Below are 20,641 nucleotides of genomic sequence, written 5' to 3' on the forward strand. Positions count from 1 at the left end.
ACATTTTATATATGTATTAAAAGTTACATTAGTTTTACTATGTTTGGTAAAAGTTTTGTGTTAGGTATAAAAGTTAACATAACTTATACCATGTTTGGTTGGTAAGAATATAACTGTTGTATAAAAATTATTCATGTATTAATTTATACGGTGTTTGGTTGCATTTTTTGTAGTCCGACATAATTAATACCAGCATAACTTATGAGGAAATCTATGTATAAAGTTATGCAGGATAGAAGATGAAATAAGTTATGTGGGTATTAGTTATACATGTATTAAAATGATAAATTATACATTTACCCTATAAATTTATTTTATTTTTTAATTACCAATTTTATTGTTTTCTATATATGTTTATTTTTTATTTCTTTTTATATATAGACCATATTCTTTTCTTTTAATTGAAAACTTTCTATTTTTCTATTATATATAGACTATTTTCATTTCTTTTATATACTTACCTTTTTTTTTATTTATGCAAATATTAACATTTTTTTAATTTTAAAAATTAAATTGTATATTTTTTGACGGTACATATGTTAATCAAATATTAGCATTATATATTATTCAATATATTCCACATGTTATTAGTATGTATTATTATTTTGTAAATAATATATATTAATAATTTCAACAAATTTAATATTCAATAATTAATAATACATATATTACAAAACTTTACATAACAAAATAATACTTACATAATTAATATCCGCATAGCTATACCCGCATAATCAAACTCAACATAATTAAATCCTGCGTAACTAAACCCTGCATAACTAATACCTACATAACTAAACTCTGCATAACTAAACTCTACATAACTTAACCCTGAATAACTAATACCTGTATAACTCTAACCAGTAACCAAACAGCCCCTTAATGTATTCAATAAATATTGTGTGTATTGGATGAAATGTATGCATTTCTTGGATTCAAGTACGGGAATAGTACTTCCTCTGTTCCTATCTATATATTTGTCCTTTTTTTCCAATTTGATGTCTGTTTTGCTTGTCATTTTCAATAAATCAAGAAAGGATAATTTATTTTTTATATTTTATTCTCAATTTATTAACATTGAATTAATTTCTTTGAAGAACGTATGATGAGAAAAGGATCAAAATAGTCCTTCTTCTTTGGGTTAAGGTTCAAAGTGATCCTTGAGTTTTCACATGGAGCACTAATAGTCCCTCGTGTTTGTAATATTGGCTCACTTTTTGGTCCTCCTTCAAAATTTTACCTATTTTTGCATTGATTTATCCATAACCTATGTATGGGATGTTCAATAGTCATTTTATATATTTAGTAGAAATAACAATTCCATATCAAAGAATGTGAGAAGAAAAACACTTTGTTTTGTATAGTAGAAATCGTATTGCAGGTAAAGTCGAGAGGTTCATCACGATAATTTCACGCGCAATAGTACAATTTTTTCTTTTCCTGCAAAGTTATATGTTAAGATGCTCTTAGTTTAGCTGCACTAATATTTCTAGTGAAGAGAATAAAGTGTTTTTCTTATCACTTTGAGTCTTGACCTAAAGCTGAGAGATTATTTTAAGCCTTTAAATATGTTATGTCACTATTATAATCATTGTTTTTTAATAGGTATGTCAAATTAAAATTTGACTAATAAAACGCCACAGAAAGAAGGTATATGTAGCCTTAAGAAGGTACAAAGTACCAAAAATAAATAAATTAAAACACCCTCTAAAGCTTAAAATTATTCAACAAGAAACCTCACTACCACCATCACATATAAAAATTAACACTAACATGCACTAAAGTTGTGAGACTTCAATATTACACTACTTAAAAATTCATTATATATTTTTTCTTACAAAATTTTCTATCTAAAAATATTCAATGACTATTCCATAGATAATTAGCTTGAATCGGTATGAAAAGAAAAAAAATAGTAATTGTTTCATATGGAAAAATTAGAAAGCTTCCTTGTTATATGCGTTGGTGGAAATACTCATTCTGTTTCAATTTATGTGAGACTTTTCATTTTTCGAGAGTCAATCAGCTTATATTTGACCAAAAATTAGCGTGTGGATCTTTAATTTTTTTAAAATGAAATTTATATATTTGTGAACTATGTAAAAAGTACTATAAGTCATAATAATTGATAAGTCAAAATAATTAAAATATATATGTAAAATTTACGATCAAAGATAAATTTGTTTGAATCTCGAAATCCAGAAAATGTAACATAAATTGAGACGGATGAAGTAATGGAAATTGGTGAATGTATTCACATATATAAGAATTGTGTATTGTAATTTAATGATGTGAACTTGAATTAAAAAATTAGAATGTTATTGATTTGTGTGACGATTATGTTGTGGCCGGCAATTGACCAAATGAGATGAACACTTAATGATATACTTTTATTAGTTATTGTTAGACAAATAGAGCCAAACTTGACGTTTCCCATAAGACTTGGGCATTGACTTGAGGATGACAACATTTTCTAAATTTTAATTATTTGATATGAATAAATTGCACAATCAGTAATTTATTTCATAGAAGAAATTTCTTTTCTCTACACAGTTAATAAATGTCTTTTTTCTAGAAGAAATGGTTTGTTTGTTTGTTTGAGTTTAAATAATTAACTATCACTAAGTAAACAATTCACAAGTTTTGATCAACTCAATAAGAGACAGATTTCATTGCTATGTCACTTTTATGCAATTATTGCATGTGTTATTGCTATGCTTTGATTGTCATTCAAACAGTTATCGAGTTGTTTAGGAGCCGATCTAGTAAAATTCAAGAGGTGTCACATGACATAATTTTTTTAATTAAGAAATGTTTTCTGCTTTATAAATGTATGCAAAAGTTTATCAAAAGAAAAAAATAAATCAAACAAAATCTCTTATCAATATTTGATGATGGTTCCCAAAATATTTTCAATATTTAAGTTACTCAATTTCTTATGTCTCTTTAAAGTTACTTTTGCTTTCCCTGAGGAAGTATTTGCCCTCAAGCAACTTTGAAGAATAATAATAATTCCTTAGTGACTTCATGGACAGAGAGTTCAAATGCATGTGGGGATTGGTATGGAGTTACGTGCTTTAATGGTAGGGTAAGCAAGTTGGATATTAGAGGTGTTAATGTCATCGGTACACTCTGATTTTCCATTTTCGACTCTCCATTTTCTTGCATATGTTGATCTTAGCATGAACAATCTCTCTGGAGTCATTACACCTCATATTGGTAATCTTGTCTATCTTGACTTGCACACCAATCACATTTCAGGCATAATCCCACCACTAATTGGTTCACTAGCCAAGCTTCAGACCATTTACATCTTCCTTCCTCCTTGGGTAATTTAACCAACTTGTCTATTTTGTATATTTATCAAAATAGTCTTTTTGGCTCTATTCCTACGGAAATAGGTGACCTAAGGACCCTTGCTTATCTAGGCTTGAGTACTAATTCTCTTAATGGCTCTATTCCCGCTTCAATGGGAAATTTGGCAGGCTTGTCTAGTTTGAATCTTCATGAGAAATCATCTTTATGGCTCTATTCCCGCTTTATTGGGTAAGTTGACCAGCCTTTCTATTCTGTACCTTACTCAAAATAACCTTTCCGGCTCCATTCCTGAAGAAATAGTTACTTAACGTCTCTTAGTGAACTATTTTTGTCTAAAAATTCTTTGAGTGGTGTTATTCCTGCTCCATTGGGGAATTTGACCAGCTTAACCTCTATGTATCTTCGTGAGAATCATCTTTCTGGCTCAATTCCTGAAGAAATAAGTTACCTAATGACTCTTAGTTATTTAGATTTGTCTACTAATTTTCTTAGTGGTTCTATTCCTACTTTTTCGGGAAATTTGAATGAGTTGTATCTTTTGTCTCTTCATACTAACAACCTTTCTGGTTCGATTCCAAGTGAGTTGGGAAATATAGGAAGACTTGTTACTTTGTTTTAAGTGTTAATAAACTCACCAGTTCAATTCCAGCTTCTTTTGGCAACTTGAGAAACTTGCAATGGATGTATCTCCACAACAACAATCTCACTGAGAAAATTCCTCCATCTTTTTGCAATTTTATGAAATTGGAAGTAGTGTATTTGAGGAGAAACAACTTAAAGGGAGAAATTTCGTTATGTCTAGTTAATATTAGTGGACTCCAAGTATTGAAAATAGAAGATAATAATCTTGGTGAAGATATCCCTTCGTCTATTTGCAATCTAACATCCCTAAGGATTTTAGATTTGGGTAGAAACAATTTGAAGGGGGGAATTCCACAATGTTTTGGCATCATGAGTGTTCATCTTGAGGTTTTGGATATCCACCAAAACAATCTTTATGGAACTCTTCCAGAAAATTTTAGCTATAGAAGTGTACTCAGAAGCTTAGACTTACATGACAATAAATTAGAAGGAAAAATCCCTCAATCATTAGCCAATTGCAAAGAGCTGGAACTTCTTGATTTAGGATACAATCACCTTAACAACACATTTCCAATGTGGCTTGGAACTTTGCCAAAACTGAAAAATTTAAGCTTGAGATCAAATAAATTGCACGGGGCAATTAGAACTTTAAGTGATGAAAGTATGTTTTACGAGCTTCGAATTATAGATCTCTCTCACAATGCCTTTACAGGAAACTTGTTGACTAGCCTGCTTCAAAAATTGAAAGCCATGAGGAAAATTGATAAAACATCTGAGGTACCGACATATCTTGGAAATTTGGATAGAGAGATTATAATGATTCTGTAACAGTTTCAACCAAGGGATTGGAGCTTGAACTGGTTAGAATTTTGACAATTTATGTCACTATTGATCTTTCAACTAACAAGTTTGAAGGGTATGTTCCAAGTAATCTCGGAGATCTCATTGCACTTGGGGGACTAAATTTGTCTCATAATAGATTGCAAGGTAATATACCAACATCATTTGGAAATTTATCTTTTATTGAATCATTGGATCTTTCGTTTAATCAGCTTTCAGGAGAGATACCACAATTACTTGTTGTGCTTACGTCTCTTTCATTCTTAAATCTCTAACACAATCATCTCCAAGGTTGCATTCCTCAAGGACGTCAATTTTCTACATTTGACAATAATTCATATGAATGTAATGATGGATTAAAAAGATTCCCTGTTTCAAAAGGTTGTGGAAGTAATTGGACGCCGGAGACAAATAATAGCGATTATGAGTCAGATTATGAATAAAGCTATTGGAATTCTGACCCCCAAAATTGCCTAAGGAGCAGGTTCATTCAATATGTTCCTTTGCAGATTACAGCAGTTACGTTTTGTGAAGCAAATAAAATAATAGCACAATATTTTATCGCGGAAACCCAACTCTTAAGGGTAAAACCACGACCTACACCTCTTTATGATTTAACTCCACTTTATTAAAGTTCAAGTCTCAACAAAAAATTACAAAGCTATGTAACCTGAGGAATTTTAAACTCTCCTAGCTAAGAAATTATAAACTAATTTCTAGCTACCCAAAGACACAAAACCCCCCAATTTATATCTTCTACCGTAGGTCAAGTTTCTCAAACTTGTTAGACGAATCCTTCACATACACTCGAATGTAATCAAAACTCTTAATTACAATCTTACAATTTTTTCCTCACAAATCGCAACACTCCCAATAAATCTCAAAACTCTCTCAAACCTCTTGATCATATTTTGATCTTCACTCTATGTAAGTGCGCAATTTTTTCTGATGCAAATAGCTCCCTATTTATAGGTTAGAACTTCAACAAGTACTTGTAGAATTCGACTTGTATTTGCCTTCTACAAATCCTTGTTGACTTCTACTTGGACTTCGTTTCTACAAAATACTGCACATCAACTTCTTTCAACAAATGTTTGTTGAACTCGACTTTGACAACTCCTTGTTTATCTCGAAAATCCTTGCTTCTTAAACTTTGAATGAACGAATTTTCCTTAATTAAATAATAATCACTATTTCCCTAATTAAACAGGAAAACACGTTTTGAACTTTAGAAAACCATGTTAATACTTTTCTACACGCTTTGCCATATAACTTTTCTACATGCTTTGCCATTATAGATTCCCGATTGAACTTAGTTTTGCAACCGTGAATTCGCTGGAACACGTTGACGTTGCCTGTTCGATGCAACTTTGTCATATTTCAAACTACCAAGAGATTAACAAATTCCCCCTTTTTTACTATGTCAAATTTAATCGGCTTGCATTGAATAGGTAAGTAAACACGCAACATATTAAGCATATTATGCACGTTGCTTCCCCTTTTTGACATCAGGCAAAAAAAACATTGTGAAGGCATACACCATACTAAGAGAAGCAAATTTGATACTATGGTCACTTGCTATCACCTACTCAAACACTTACAAAATCAAGAACTCATTTAGCTATAGCAAAGCATTTTGCACGAACATAGAAGATAGACATGAACCTGAAACTCAAACTCAACATTAGCATTGATCAAAAAGCATATACACCACAAATGTAATCATAATTAAACATAGATTCAAGCACTTGTGATGAGAAAAAAATTTGAAAGTCAAAAGCTAGAGTGGCTAGGTAATATCAAAAGATGAGAGGATAAATAAAAGTCATTTATCAGTAGCAAAGATATCTTTTGGATTAACAAGATTAGCAGTCTTCTCAATTTCAAAGGTAACCTTGGTCTATGCATTCTTAATCCCTTTTTTTCTCTTTTTATATCACTTTAGAGGAATTTTTTCAATCAATCATGTTCCCTCTGCAGAAACAATAGTTCACTCATCTTTAATTTCAATAGAGTCAGTAAGAGGAACAAATTTTTTTGAATATCACTTTTAAAGGAACATGTTCTCTCAATCTGTTCCCTGGACGTGTACTATCAGGTACAACACCAATTATAATACCCTTTTTTTATATCAATCGGGAATCCCAATTAATATGGTTCCCAATAGAAGATCTAGGTTCGATAGATGGGTCTCCCATCGATTCCCCCTCACTAGATGCACCCAAGTTGGGCATAACAAGTGAACTTTGTTCAAGTGTAGGGTCCCCAAAATATTTCCCCTCACAATGTAAATCCTCCAAGACTTTACTCAATACAAAAGATTCCCCCTAAGAACCAGCACACTCTACTTTCTTAATCTATATTTATAAGGCACCAAAGTAGAGGTGTCCTCCATCAAATTCATCTCAACCATAGACCATCAAATTGGGATAAGGTTTTTTAAGAAGATATTTGTTTTGGTAGTATTTAGGGCATGAATATCTTTTGGGACAAGTGGAAGAAATAGGTTCAATTGCATTGAATTTATATTTAATTATGAATAATTGTAGTGCACATACCTTATATCTCTGGATAATACTGAATTTTGCTTTAAATTTACTAAGTCTCTCTCCTGTGCTAGATGCAAATACAATGATATAGTGCATGAGTAGCATGACTTTAAAAGTGGTATAGAGACATACAATTTATTGTACAAAACTGAGCATAGAATTTAATATTATAGGGTAGTATGCGCAATGTTTATTAGCCATTTTGGGATACTCAGGTGACCTTTAATCATCCCCAAGTTCTAAATTTTTCCTTTTGGAATTGTTTTCCTTGGCTGATCATATTTTTGATTGATTGATCATCTAAGTGCGCATAATTGTTAGATACTGCATAAATTGGACATGCTTCTTTTTTTTCAATCTTTTTTTTCAGTCAATGTTATTCATCCATTCCCTTTTTTTTTTTTTGAAGTGAGGGGAATTTTTTCTAGTTTCAATCATGCATATGAAGCAGCATGTAATTGGTGAATGTTTCATGTTTCCTCTCACTTTTCCTGCAAATTCAAAGGTTAGATTTAGGAATCCAAACTAGTTTGGGTCCTTTGTTTTGATCAAAAGGATAAATAAGATCTTTATGAGCCCATTTGGGCAGACGGTTTTTTCTAGGAATATACATGTTCCTCGGAACAGTTATATAAATTCCTCTTACTTTATTTTCTGCACTAATAATACATAACAAAGAATTTCCAATAATACGTTGTTCATATCCTATTCCAGTTCTTATGTTCCGAATACTGTTACCTAGATGTGTTACTATCATGAAAGATTTTGTCCATTTATTAGCTTTTCCAGATCAATTTTATCCTAGACAATTCAAGATTCATTCTCTTTCATTGATTAACCTCATTAGATCTTGGTCACATCTAATTTGATCACTGTTTTTTTTTTCATTCCCAGTAACACTTTATTTCAGAATTTCAAATTTGAGAGCCAAAGTACAGGAATCAAGTTGTTGTACATGTTCCTTTAGGAGTTGATTTTCTTTCTTGAGATCAGAATTAACTTTTTCAACATCAATATACTCAAACTTAAACTAGTCATGAAAGCAAGCAATTGATTCTTAGTTTTAACTAGTTCTTGAATTGTATCTATGGAAGTGAGTAATAAGAATGATAGTTTTTTCTCAGAAAACTTTACTAGTTTATCTTTCAAATCAAAAGAATTTGCCTCTATTCCTTCAGAGTCTGATTTAGGTTCTATGACCATCAAAGCGAGGTCCTCATCATCTTCGTCATACATGTCCGAACCTGTTCCCCAAGATGAATACGTTGCTTGTTTCTTTTCTTTGTTTTTTTTTTGTTGAGAAGTTTCTTCTTCTCTTTTTCGGCTGTTTCTTTTTTCCATTCTACTTCCCATACAGGACAATTCTTAATCTGATGATCTGTTTAACCACATTTGAAACAACCTCTGCCTTGTGGTTTCTCAACATTTTTTTCTTTCATAGGTGGTGTTTTCTTTCCAGAATTGAATCCCCTTTTTAAGAATTTCTTAAAGTTTCTTCTTATCAGTGTCAAATCATCATCATCAATATCTGATTCATCACTTTTAGTTGCTTTAGATCCAAGATTTTTCTCTTTGTTTCCTTCACCTCTTTTGTCAACATTCATCTCATAAGTTTTGAGATTTTCTATTAATTCATCTAAAGTCATATTGGTTAGATCCTTGGCTTCTCTGATTGTAGTAACTTTTATTTTTCATGATCTAGGCAAAGTCATTAATATTTTATGTACCTGTTCCTCAGTGGTGTAAATCTGGTGATCATATATTGAAGTTATTCTCCGCATTTCATCTTGAAGACTTCATATTCAGAACAAAGTCTGGCAATTCTGAATTTACGAACTTGAGTTGTAGCTTTGTGAGTGTTTTTTAAAGTGTCTCATATTTTTTTGCAGAGGTACAACTAGAGATGCGGTTAAACTCATCAGGTCCTAGCCTACATACGAGAATACATTTAGATTTTGCATTCTTCCCTATCATCTTGTGGTCAGCTTCTCCATATTTTTCTGTAGGTTTTGGTACCTTATTCCCTTCACTATCAGTAATAGTAGGAGTTAATGGTCCATTAGTAATTCTAACTCATAGTTTGTAATCTTCAGCTTGAATGAAGTCTTCCATCCTTGTCTTCCATCAAGAGCAGTATTCTCCATTAAATAATGGTGGTCTATTGATGTGTTGCCCTTTACCATGTCCAAGAGGAGGTGCAGAATTCATAATTATCTTTATCTTAAGTTATTAGACTCTTCAAAGATAACATTGCTCTGATGCCAATTGTTGAAATTCTGACCCCCAAAATTGCCTAAGGAACATGCTTATTTTATGTGTTCCTTTGCAGATTACAGCAAATACGTTTTGTGAAGCAAATAAAATAATAACACAATATTTTATCGCGGAAAACCCAACTCTTAAGGGTAGAAATCACGACCTACACCTCTGTAGAATTTAACTCCATTTTATTAAAGTTCAAGTCTCAACAAAAGATTACAAAACTATGTAACTAAGGAATTAGGAACTCTAATTCCTAGAGGAATTATAAACTCTAATTCCTAGCTAAGAAATTATAAACTCTAATTTCTAGCTATCCAAAAACACAAAGCCCCCCGATTTGTGTCTTTCAAAATACCAAGAGATCAACAAAAGCGATTCTGAATTTCTAAATGATTTTTGGAAAGGTGCTCTTATGGGATATGGAAGTGGGTTATGTATTGGATTATCCATTATATATATCATGATCTCAACTAGAAATTTGAAATGGCTTACAAGAATTTTTGAAAAGTTGTAACACAAAATTATTATGCGACAGAGAAAGAAACAGAGAAATCAAAGACAAAACAAAAGAAGAAATAATCGTGTCTAGCTAGAAGAGTTACAAATTCAGGTATATATAGAGTTAAGTTCTATTTTGATCTATATCTAAATTTTCATGTTAGTTTATATCAGCAACTAATTATTGAATGCTCACTGCCAAAGCAATTAAAATGAATAAATTGAGGGTTTGAGTCAACGTTAGAGGGTAAGTGAAAACATTATTGATTCGTCTGAGTGAAGAAAAAAATCATTATTAATTTTTTTGTGAAAGATAAAAGTCCGCTTATAATATAATTTTAGTGAAAATAAAAAATAAGGTTTAACTTCGCTTCGTAAAAAAAATCAGATGGTAAATAAACGTTAATCCCAACATGCAGGTGCTTGGAGGAGCATTTGGTGGAATGTTTATGACAGATGCAATAATATCATATTGCAGCTTATTAGTTTTTACTTTTAGTTTCTTTTTTAGTTTTTTGTTTTATAAGTAAGCCTTTTTTCTTCTTCCTTTTATTAACATGGAAAAATGTAACATTATGAACTTTGGTGATATATTAAGTTTATGTAATTAAGATTTTAATATATTCAATGAATGTTGTGTGTATGGATGAAATGCATGCATTTTTTGGATTTCTAGCTATTTTTGAATATTTTATCTATATCTACATTGTTTTTTGAGCTAATTTTTAAAATTTAATCAAAATCAGAGTGTGTTCAATCATCTTTGGTCTCCTTATATTTCACAACCTTCTCCTCATGCTATCTTTTTGGAGTTTGGTTAGACTCGAGATCAGTTTCTTTATTATAGTATTAGAGTTACATAATACATACATTCACCTAATTTATTGTTTTTGATGTCGTTGGCTCCTCATTTTATATGTTTCACGGTCCACATTAGTTAGCTCTGTAATTGAGTTAGAGCAAGTTTTTAATTTCTTCCATCCCTTTGTACGTGAACACTCTACATAGGCTTTTATACGTGTAACAAGTATTCCTTTCGTTTCAAAAAGAATAATTTCATTTCCTTTTTAGTCTGTTTCAAAAAAAATGATATCTTTCTTTTTTTGATAACATTTTAACTTCAGTTTTCCACATGATATGTTTAAGGCTACAAGATTGAAAGACAATTTTGTACATTTGACATAACTTTAATTTAGTGCCTCAGGATTTAAAAATCTTATTTATATTTTTAAACTCCGTATCAAGTCGAACTAGATCATTATTTGTGAAATAGAGGGAGTATTAGGTTACATCAGTTATGAACTTTGTATGTTAATACTCTACATATATAAGCCATAGCATATTTTTCTTTCCAATAATAATAGTAAGTGTCTGACTTACTACTACAAAGAACCTCTTTTATATTTTGAGAGAAGGCGGTATATATCACCCGACAGAGTGTTTAGCAACCTTTTATTAAAAAAAAAATTCTCAACATGCATAAATAATCTAGGAAAACGCTCAAGGACTGTCTAATTTAGAGTATCTCAGATATAATTTTGTTTAGAGCATTACAATGGAGTTTTGAGATTATTTACTCATGTGTATATATGTTGTATAACAATGTATATATGAAGTGTATGACAAGTGTATAAAATGAAACTTAAAAGAGACAACATAGGTAAGAAATCAAAAGAAAAGAACAAACAAATTAAGGTATATAGTAATGGCTTAATTGAAAAGGTTTTATTTTGAGATATTCATGTTATATATGTAGTGTTTTTTTTTTTTGGGATAAATAAATATAAAATGGATTTTTGAGAGGAAGAAGAGAACATATGAATGGACAAAGTAATAGTAGTTAGTTGAATTAATAATCATTAAAAGTTAATATTTTTTCTGTCGAACAATAATTATCAATTATTAATTTGATGCACATCTTAATTGCAACTTTTGGTTAAAAAAAAAAAACAAATTGGATTGTAACCCTTGGTAATAGCTATATGGAAGAATGCTTACTATGACTCGAAAATTGAGAGAGGTAGTACATTTTTTATTTCTCAAATTAACTTAATTGTTTAATTTTCAAGACTATTTTTGGAGTATTCTATCAACTTTATCCTTCGTTAATTAGTATTGAATTTAGTGATCAATTAGTATTTAGTTATTCAAATCATAAATTTGGTAATAATTAATAAGGATCAAAATGAAAAATTATACTTCCTCCGTCAGGAATTGTTTGTCATGTTGCGATTATCAAAAGTAAATTTGACTAATTTTCAAAGGTAAATTAGATCATATTAATTCGATATTTTAAACAAAAAAAATTAGATATTCTAAAACTACATAAAAAGTACTATAAATTACAATTTTTTGCATATTAATATGATGAAAAAATACACTCTAAAATAGGAATCATGACAAATAATTTCAGACAGAAAAATATTTAATTTATGTCTTAATTTACTTTGTCTAAAAAGACGTAAAATATAAACATTTAATTAATACGAAACGAAGGAATATTTAAGGTTTGAATAATTGTAGCTTTTCATATTCCAAACATTATGGCTTTTTATAAAATTCACACAAAAAGAGAAATCAAATTAACAAGTTATTAGACCTAGGTGAAGCTTCCTAGAATTAATTGCACATAATTTTAAGAAGACATTGGAATCAAGGAGGGGGAAAAGTAAAAAACAAGAGAAACCTCGTTCACTCTCACCACCGCATATCTTCAAAGATCTTCTTGTCACTTTTTGCTATCGATGGCGGAATAAGAATTTTTTCAATACTCTTTTCGTTAGTTTTTATTGTCTACCATAAATTTTTCACAATCTCAAAGATTGTTCAGATGATAAGCATTTTTTTACTTTTACTTTTGAAATTGTAGATTCAAGTTATTAATAAAGTAAAATAGGTGAGAGAGCTTCGAGAAATAGAGTATTAAAAAAAAAAGTTATTGGATATGTGTATTAATTGATATCCTCTCTGTTTGAAATTGTTTGTCATGTTACGTTTATCAAAAGTCAATTTAACTAATTTTTAAAGGTAAATTGGATCACATTAATTTGATATTTTAAACAAAAAAAATAGATATCCTAAAACTATATGAAAAGTACTATAAATTACAACTTTTTGCATATTAATATGATGAAAAAATACATTTTAAAATATTAGTCAAAAATTTTACAGTTTAACTATAAAAATAGAAATCATGATAAATGATACCGGACGGAGAGAGTATATTGTCCGTAAGAATTTGAGAAATGATTTGGAATGAATAGTTAATGATAAGAGAAAAACTTGTTAAAGAATTGTCCTTTTATATGTTAATATGGACAAGAAAAAATGAAAAATTATTTTTAATACAATCGATTCAAAAAAAAGTAAATGGAGGGGTATTATTTATTTTTTCATTGTTTTGCTTTTTTGAAAGTTTATTTCACTCATTTTAAAATTAAATTGAATTAGATAAAGCATCAGTCTAGGCGTGGGGCAAGTATTTATTATGGAATGTAATTAAAAATTTCTCCTAACTAAAATTAAAATTATTAAATAGGTCCTTAAATTAATACCATAAAATTCAACTTGTTATTACATTTTAAGAAGTAAAAGAATTTTACCAAAAAAAAAAAGTTATAGAATTGAACTATTTCTATTCTTAGCCCTAATTTATTTTTCATCTTTATCTTTTTTCCGAGTAAAAGAGAAATATGATCAATATGCTAAGTACAAAGTAAAAACGCATAATTCATTAGCATTTACTTTGGTTTGATTTGATTTGATTTTTTTTATTTGTAAGTTCCTTTTTCCTTTTTTTAAAATTTATATTATGAATTTCTACTCAATTTATTTTTTTAAAAAAAGTCTAAATCAGATCAACATTTGAGATAAAAAGTTATAATTAATTTTTATTTAATTGTTGATTTTCATCAACGCTGTAGGATAAAGCGGTTTTATGTTCATTTTTTCGAACTTCAATTATACATTTGTCCTAATGATTTATTCGATTTATATTATATTATTATTAATATAGTGTAATGACTTAATCTGTGAGAATAACATAGCTATTTTTTTATCTGATCAATAAGTGCTTATATTAATATTAACTTATAATTATATGATAAGTTACCTTAAATCATGCGTAAATTTTACTATATATCATTACTAATGATTATATGGGTCATTAAAAAAGCAGCATTATTCCAGGATCAATATCATCATATATATACCTAAGATTTCCCCTTTTTGTTTTTGTTTCTTTTTCCTTTAATTTGATGGTGCATAGTTGCTCGTAATTAGTGAAAGTGTAACGTACCAATATAAATTATTTGAGATATTTTCAGTTTTGATGAAAAATGTAGCTCGGGTTCAAACTCCGAAAATGAAAAAATCATGTTGAGAGTGTTATCTTTAGAAATGAGTTATGCAAAGCGTGAATTTAAATTTAATTAAACTTCAATGCATAAGAATTAAATTACAATTTATGATCCAATGTAGAATAAGTTTTTATATAGTTCAATTGTTCCATCAATTTAACATATTACTTAACATCGAGGTGTATTTTAATACATAATAAATGAAATGGAGTATCTCGTATTAGTGAAGGAATGAAATTTTGAGTAATCCTTCCCCTTTGAGCTAGCTTTTGGAATATGAATTAGGATCAAAACTTAATTTGATGTGGCAACAGATTCGAACCCGATGTGAATCCCAAGAAAAATCGGACAATTGTGGGGGTAGAAATACCTCTGGTTCGTGAATGTCACTCTCCGGAACGGACAGTAAAATTCCTAGTAAAGAATATTTGAATCCTAGAGTGAAGGGTAATGATGAATCGAATGAATGTCTCACATCGGTGAAAAATGAAATCTTGAGCTTTTATATGGTTTGAGTGATCCTCCTCCTTATAAGATTATGAGTAACTTTTGTGATGTGAGTTAGCTCAAACCTAATGTAATAGGAGCGATAGTTTAAATAGGTAAAAAAATATTGAATAGTTAAAATATGAAACTGAGAAAAAGTAATAATTTAGATGTGTTTTGATCGTAATTAACTATATGGTAAATGACCAATTAGATTAATAGATCATTACCAGAGACAAATTAATGAGATTATTGCAATGCAGATCATAAATTTATATGCAAGGATATTCATAAAAATTATGAGTAATAAATAGTAGTTATAAACCCGCAATTATAAATATAAAAAACTTGTTCGATGATAAAAATCTTAAACATTGAACCTACAAAAACTTAAATCTTGAATTCGTTTTTGAGTCTGATTCACCACCATCCATGGACTACATTATTGCAAGTATCCTTGATCCACCTAAAGCTCTTTCTGAGTGAGCCCTTCATTTTACCCTCCATAGCATAAGCTTTATATCCAACAACTCTTCTCTTTCTTTGCAATTCAAGATCATCCAATTTCCAACTTTTTGAACAAGTGGACATCACTTTGCTCTTGTTAATATTGCTCTTCTTGATCTTCACTTCCTTATTATTATTATTATTAGGAATATGATGTGAATTAGTACTATAACTCCTTAAATCTTGCATACTTGTTGGTGATAACTTTTGCATCCTTCCACCTTCCCTTGTTGACATTGATCTAAAATTCTCCATTTTCTAGCAATAGTAATGAAAATGAGAGGTTTTTAGTTTGTTGTGGGGTTTGGCTTTAGAGGAAAATGTACTAGGCTTTGCTTCAAGATTATGTTTTTTGAGTAAACTATATATGGATTTATATATCCAAGAAAGGGGTGGAGGTGTGGCTTTTATTTTTATTCTATTCTTCTTTTTATATTTATCATTTTATCCTATTCTTCTTTTATTATTTTATCTTTTTTTATCATATTCTTGAGTAGCTTTTCCTCCTTTTTTATCTTTTATCTTTTTTGCTTTTTTCCATTATACTCTTTTTTGTTAATGGAGTTATGTGACAAACTTTGATGGTAACATGTGGAAGACAGCTGAATATTTTATGTCTTGGAGTTATTATATGAATAGATAAATAGACACTTTAATTTTATCTCAACAAATAATTAAACACTTCAACTTTAAGTAGCATATCTAGACACACCTCAGTTCATCTTCATTGTGTCAGTTAAACACTTCAACTTACAAACTAATTATCTATACATCTTCAAAAACTATGTGAAGCGTCAATATCAAATGTCCACAAAGATACAATCAAAACAAATTGAAATGTTTAGTTGTCAGTTGAGATCAAGTATGTCTGTAAATATCAAATGTCCACAAAGATACAATCAAAACAAATTGAAATGTTTAGTTGTCAGTTGAGATCAAGTATGTCTATATTATTGAGAGGTTGGGATGATTCCGTCAACAGAGTCCTCTAAAATTAAACGCATTTTCTGAATCATTTCTAATACGTTAAGAAGCAGGCAAATTCGATGCGGTAGATAAACAGAAATTTGTGAATTATTTCTACAACGTTAAAGGATAGTTTGAGCCTTTTTTGTTTTGATAATTTGAAATTTTTGATTTCACATAATAATAATAGCAAGGCATCACGCAATTTCATCATAATAATTAGCATTATAATAACTATGATACCTCTATTTGACGTGCAGGCATAACAATCATTGAGGTGAATAGAAATGTATTACAACACTTTCACCTATCTATACCAATATAATAAACAATGAGCTAAAATTTCAAGTTTGTCGTATCCTAACCAGTTTGCATACACCTCAAACTATTTCACCGAGTTCCACAAAAACTACCACCAGTATAACACCAGTAACTCTGCACACGTTGGAAATAAAACACAGTATTTTTCAATATGAGAACTTAAAAAATCATATAACATATATATAATAATACATAATAAGCCAATTTGACAGAGACAGCTAGCAAGCCTGCATATAATTGGGACTCACAAAAGCTCCAAAGAAAGAACCATTATGCAGTGTCATTAACAAATAAACAGAGATACCATCTTCTGAGAAGATTAAGCAATTACTCTAACTGCAAACCAACAAAGTATGTAATAAAGCATGTATATACACATAATACTGATAGACAAGATAATTTACAGAGTTATTATTGTCAAAGAAACTAATTTCATGGGTACGTTAAGACATAAAACCAAAGTTATCATCAAAGAACGAATTGATAACATTACTTCTAAATAAGAAACAAATACGAATGCAGCAGAAGTCCACTAAAAAGTGCAGCTTGATGAATTCAGTTAACTCAACGACAACGTTATCTACTGAACAGACCTTTCAGTTACTAATAATAGGTACAAATAACACTCTGAGGCAAGGATCCTTAGGGAACAACCTCCCTTGTCAATAACTAACAATAGGTACAAATATCACTCGAGGCGAGAGTCCTTCGGAAGCAACCTCCCTTTACAATAACTAACAAACAGATACAAATATCACTTGAGGCGAGGTCCCATTAGAAACAACCTCCTTTTACTTACAGTAACTAACAAATAGATACAAATATCACTTGAGACAAGGAGCCTTCGGAAACAACCTCCCTTTACAGTAACTAACAAATTGATACAAATATCAGTTGAGGCGAGGTTCCTTGGGAAACAACCTCCTTTTACTTCCAGTAACTAACAAATAGATACAAATATCACTTGAGGCAAGGAGCCTTGGAAACAACCTCCCTTTACAGTAACTAACAAATAAATACAATAATCACTAGAGGCTAGGGTCCTTCGGAAACAATCCCAACAATCCATCTACCTCCACGAGTTAGGAATAAGGAGGTAGGTTGTTGATGTTCTATCAGTACAAATATACTTCAAGGAAAACCATTTGCACAAGGACAGAAGATGCATTCTTGAAATTTTGCACAAAACTGTAATAAACAGAGACAATTGACAGAAACAACAGAAGGGAACAACCATCTCAAGGTGCTAAGTTTTCAAAAATGCCATACACCAGTAAGTCTTTTTCTGTCAATTATTCATAACCAAGTCCATTTAAAACCTAGTTTCAGAACATATATTCAAAGAATCAAGAAAGTATGCAGCTTTAATGAAATAATTACATTACTGCTGCTCAAGGTGCACTAGCTAATATCTAGAAAGCTTACTGCGTATCAATGGGGTATGGGAGGGGAGAGTGTTCATAGACGTTACCTCTAGGTATAAAGGTTGTTTCCGATACACGAAAAAGAAGTCCAACAAGTATGCATACTGAACAGTAACTACATCAAAATAATACGATAATCGAATATATCAAGAAAGCATGCACCTTCGATAAAATAATTACATTACAACTCAACGTGGAAACAATTTCTCAAGCTACCATCAAAATTTCAGTAACAATTGAAACTTAAAAAGCTTACAAACCTATCAAAAACAAGCTCAGATTGGTACATATCGTTTCATCGCCTGTTTTGCTGCAACTCCAAGCCCAACTACAGCTCCACCAATAACCCCTGCAACAGCCGCGGACCTCAACCCTGCCGCCGCCCTGTAAAATGCTCCAGTCCCTAAACCCGCCACCACGCTATTGATAACATCGTCTGTATCCCTGATCGCCACCATCCCACTCTCTAAACCCGCATACATCAGTCCAATAACTCCGAATCGATTCCCGAACTTCCTACCATTGTGACCCGACCCGTTTAATATTCTGTTAATCCGGAGCTTCAACGTGTCCCCAGGCTCAGAAGCTTTAACGCCTTGAATAAATCCTTTACCTGCCCCGACGACGGAACCGGAGAGATAACCGATGCCAGTGTAGAACGTTAGGTTTTCTCCCCACGATCGGCGCTGTGCGAGAGATTCCTCTTTGAAGAGAAATTCGGGGGAAGTTGGGAGTTTGTAGAGTTTCTGAATTGGAACTTGAAGATCTTGGTATGGATTATAGAACCGCCGGTTTTGGCCGTCGCCGTCGTTGTCTCCGGCGTGATATGCCATCGGCGTCGGGATTTGGCTCTAGTGTTCGGGTTTGGGTTTAGGGTTTGGGAATTGAGAAGAGTAACAAAGTTTTCTGGAAAAGAGAAGGAAACGACACCGCTTTTTCTTTTAAGTAGAGCCACGTGGTCTAGTAGAGAGTTCGAAAATAAGGTTTTGTATATCTTTGTTAGAGTTTTTTTTCCAAAGAGATAATGGCCAAGTACCCTTGCAAATCTGAGAGACACAATTATATTATACTAAGGTAATTTATTTTATAAGTAATTTTTTATCCTTTTTCGGCTTACGTGGCATTATCTTGTGGGTCAAATAATAATTGACTTTTTTAAAAAAAATTAGTGTCACGTAGGCTAAAAAGGGATCGAAAATTACTTATAAAATAAGTTCAGGGGTAATAGGACTTTAGTATAGTATAAGTGTGTCTCTAGGATTTAGACATAGATTGAGGAGGTACTTGTGCATTTTCCCTTTATCAAAAACATCTTTTAATTATATCTCATATTTAAATTATATGCTTAAGTATCATTTCTAGCAGAAAACATCATTTAACTATATTTCAAACTTAAATTACATCCTTAAAGTATCATTTTTAGCAGAAAACATCTTAAGTATTTGTAAATAAACAACTTTCATCCTTTTATTAGATATTGTCAAAAAACTAATAGATCTTACAAAACATGAATAGTTAACGTAACTATCAACAAAAGTTATTCTGCATAATTTCATTACTTGCTACAAGAAATTCTTGGAAAATATAAATAATCTTAGATATTGTTGCTTATGAAACTAAAAATGATTGGAAGGAGTGAGCGTACATAATTTGCCTTTTTCATAACAGAAAAAAGTTGGGGATTATTTTTTTTTAATTTTTTTCTTGATTAATTAAATCAATAGATTTTTAGGTCAATCTAATACTGAAGTGACCAAAATAATGATTATGTCTCGTAGTTGAGTTTCATTTGACATTATTAGAAGGGGAAGTCTCCAATAAACGTCGAGCATATTCAATAGAGAAGAAGCATATTTAAATTAATAATATTTTTAATTAAAATCAAATAAAAATGAATGAAAAACGGTCAAATTAAAAGTTCTGCATAATTCTTAACTCAATTACGAAAAAGTTCACGATAATATTCTTGGCATTTCTAAGGATAATAATTAGGAAGGGACGACTTTTTTGTGGGATATATCGGACAGTTTTACGAGAAATTCAAGTAGAAGGATAAAAATTACTCACTTTATATACTTGAAGGATGTTTTATGGTAAGAATTAAGAGTGGGCAACGGACCGGAACGAATCGGTACCGGACCAAACGGGACGCGTTGACCGGTACGTTGACTGGTACCGGGATGAACCGAATTAGAATTACCGGAACGAATACTCGATTCCATCCCGTCCCACTATATACCGGAATGGAACCGAAACGGACGGGAATGGAACGGGACGGGATAAACGGGATGCCAAATCTAGTTATTTCAAAAATGATTTTTTGGAATTACGAAAATGAATAATTTTTTTTATTTTCCTAAGTTTAAATTAATAGTTTTTAAATTTATAATATATTTTTTTACTTAAGTTTATTTTAAAGATATTTTTTAAAATTTTTTTGCTTATTAATTTTGCAAGTTAAGCCTAATAAAGTTTTTAAAATTTAAATCTTTTGAAGTTTATACTTTATAAGTTATTACTCATCATTCAT

The 20,641-nt window shown here is 30.6% G+C and overlaps 1 protein-coding gene and 1 pseudogene across 4 annotated transcripts; one reads left to right on the top strand and one right to left on the bottom strand.

The window, feature by feature from the left end:
* Positions 1-2,836: 2,836 nt before the first annotated feature.
* Positions 2,837-19,019, top strand: LOC109119080 (receptor-like protein 9DC3; annotated as a pseudogene). Its single transcript, XR_011213216.1, has 3 exons — positions 2,837-3,304; positions 3,352-5,167; positions 9,924-19,019. The product of XR_011213216.1 is annotated as a receptor-like protein 9DC3 (transcript).
* LOC101258443 (mitochondrial import inner membrane translocase subunit TIM23-2) lies at positions 15,528-19,059 on the bottom strand. 3 transcript variants are annotated; one of them, XR_003244622.2, is made up of 3 exons: positions 18,372-19,038; positions 18,159-18,226; positions 16,615-16,801 (listed from the first exon to the last, which is right to left on the bottom strand). XR_003244622.2 is itself a non-coding variant. In XM_069292409.1 (2 exons), exon 1 carries the CDS (start codon positions 18,942-18,944, stop codon positions 18,387-18,389), a length of 558 nt encoding a protein of 185 aa, XP_069148510.1. In that variant the 5' UTR covers positions 18,945-19,038; the 3' UTR covers positions 15,528-15,658; positions 18,372-18,386. The 3 variants fall into 3 exon arrangements, 2 of the variants coding, with proteins under 2 accessions (XP_069148510.1, XP_004252391.1); XM_069292409.1 differs by lacking the exons at positions 16,615-16,801; positions 18,159-18,226 and adding an exon at positions 15,528-15,658; XM_004252343.5 differs by lacking the exon at positions 18,159-18,226 and having other exon boundaries at positions 18,372-19,059.
* Between the last annotated feature and the right edge of the window lie 1,582 nt (positions 19,060-20,641).

This window comes from Solanum lycopersicum, chromosome 12, assembly GCF_036512215.1.
Source record: "Solanum lycopersicum chromosome 12, SLM_r2.1".
Classification (NCBI taxonomy): Eukaryota; Viridiplantae; Streptophyta; class Magnoliopsida; order Solanales; family Solanaceae; genus Solanum; species Solanum lycopersicum.

What these genes read in the sequence shown, in the direction of transcription:
- LOC101258443 (XM_069292409.1), bottom strand. Translation starts at nt 18,944, where the DNA reads ATGGCATATCACGCCGGAGACAACGACGGCGACGGCCAAAACCGGCGG.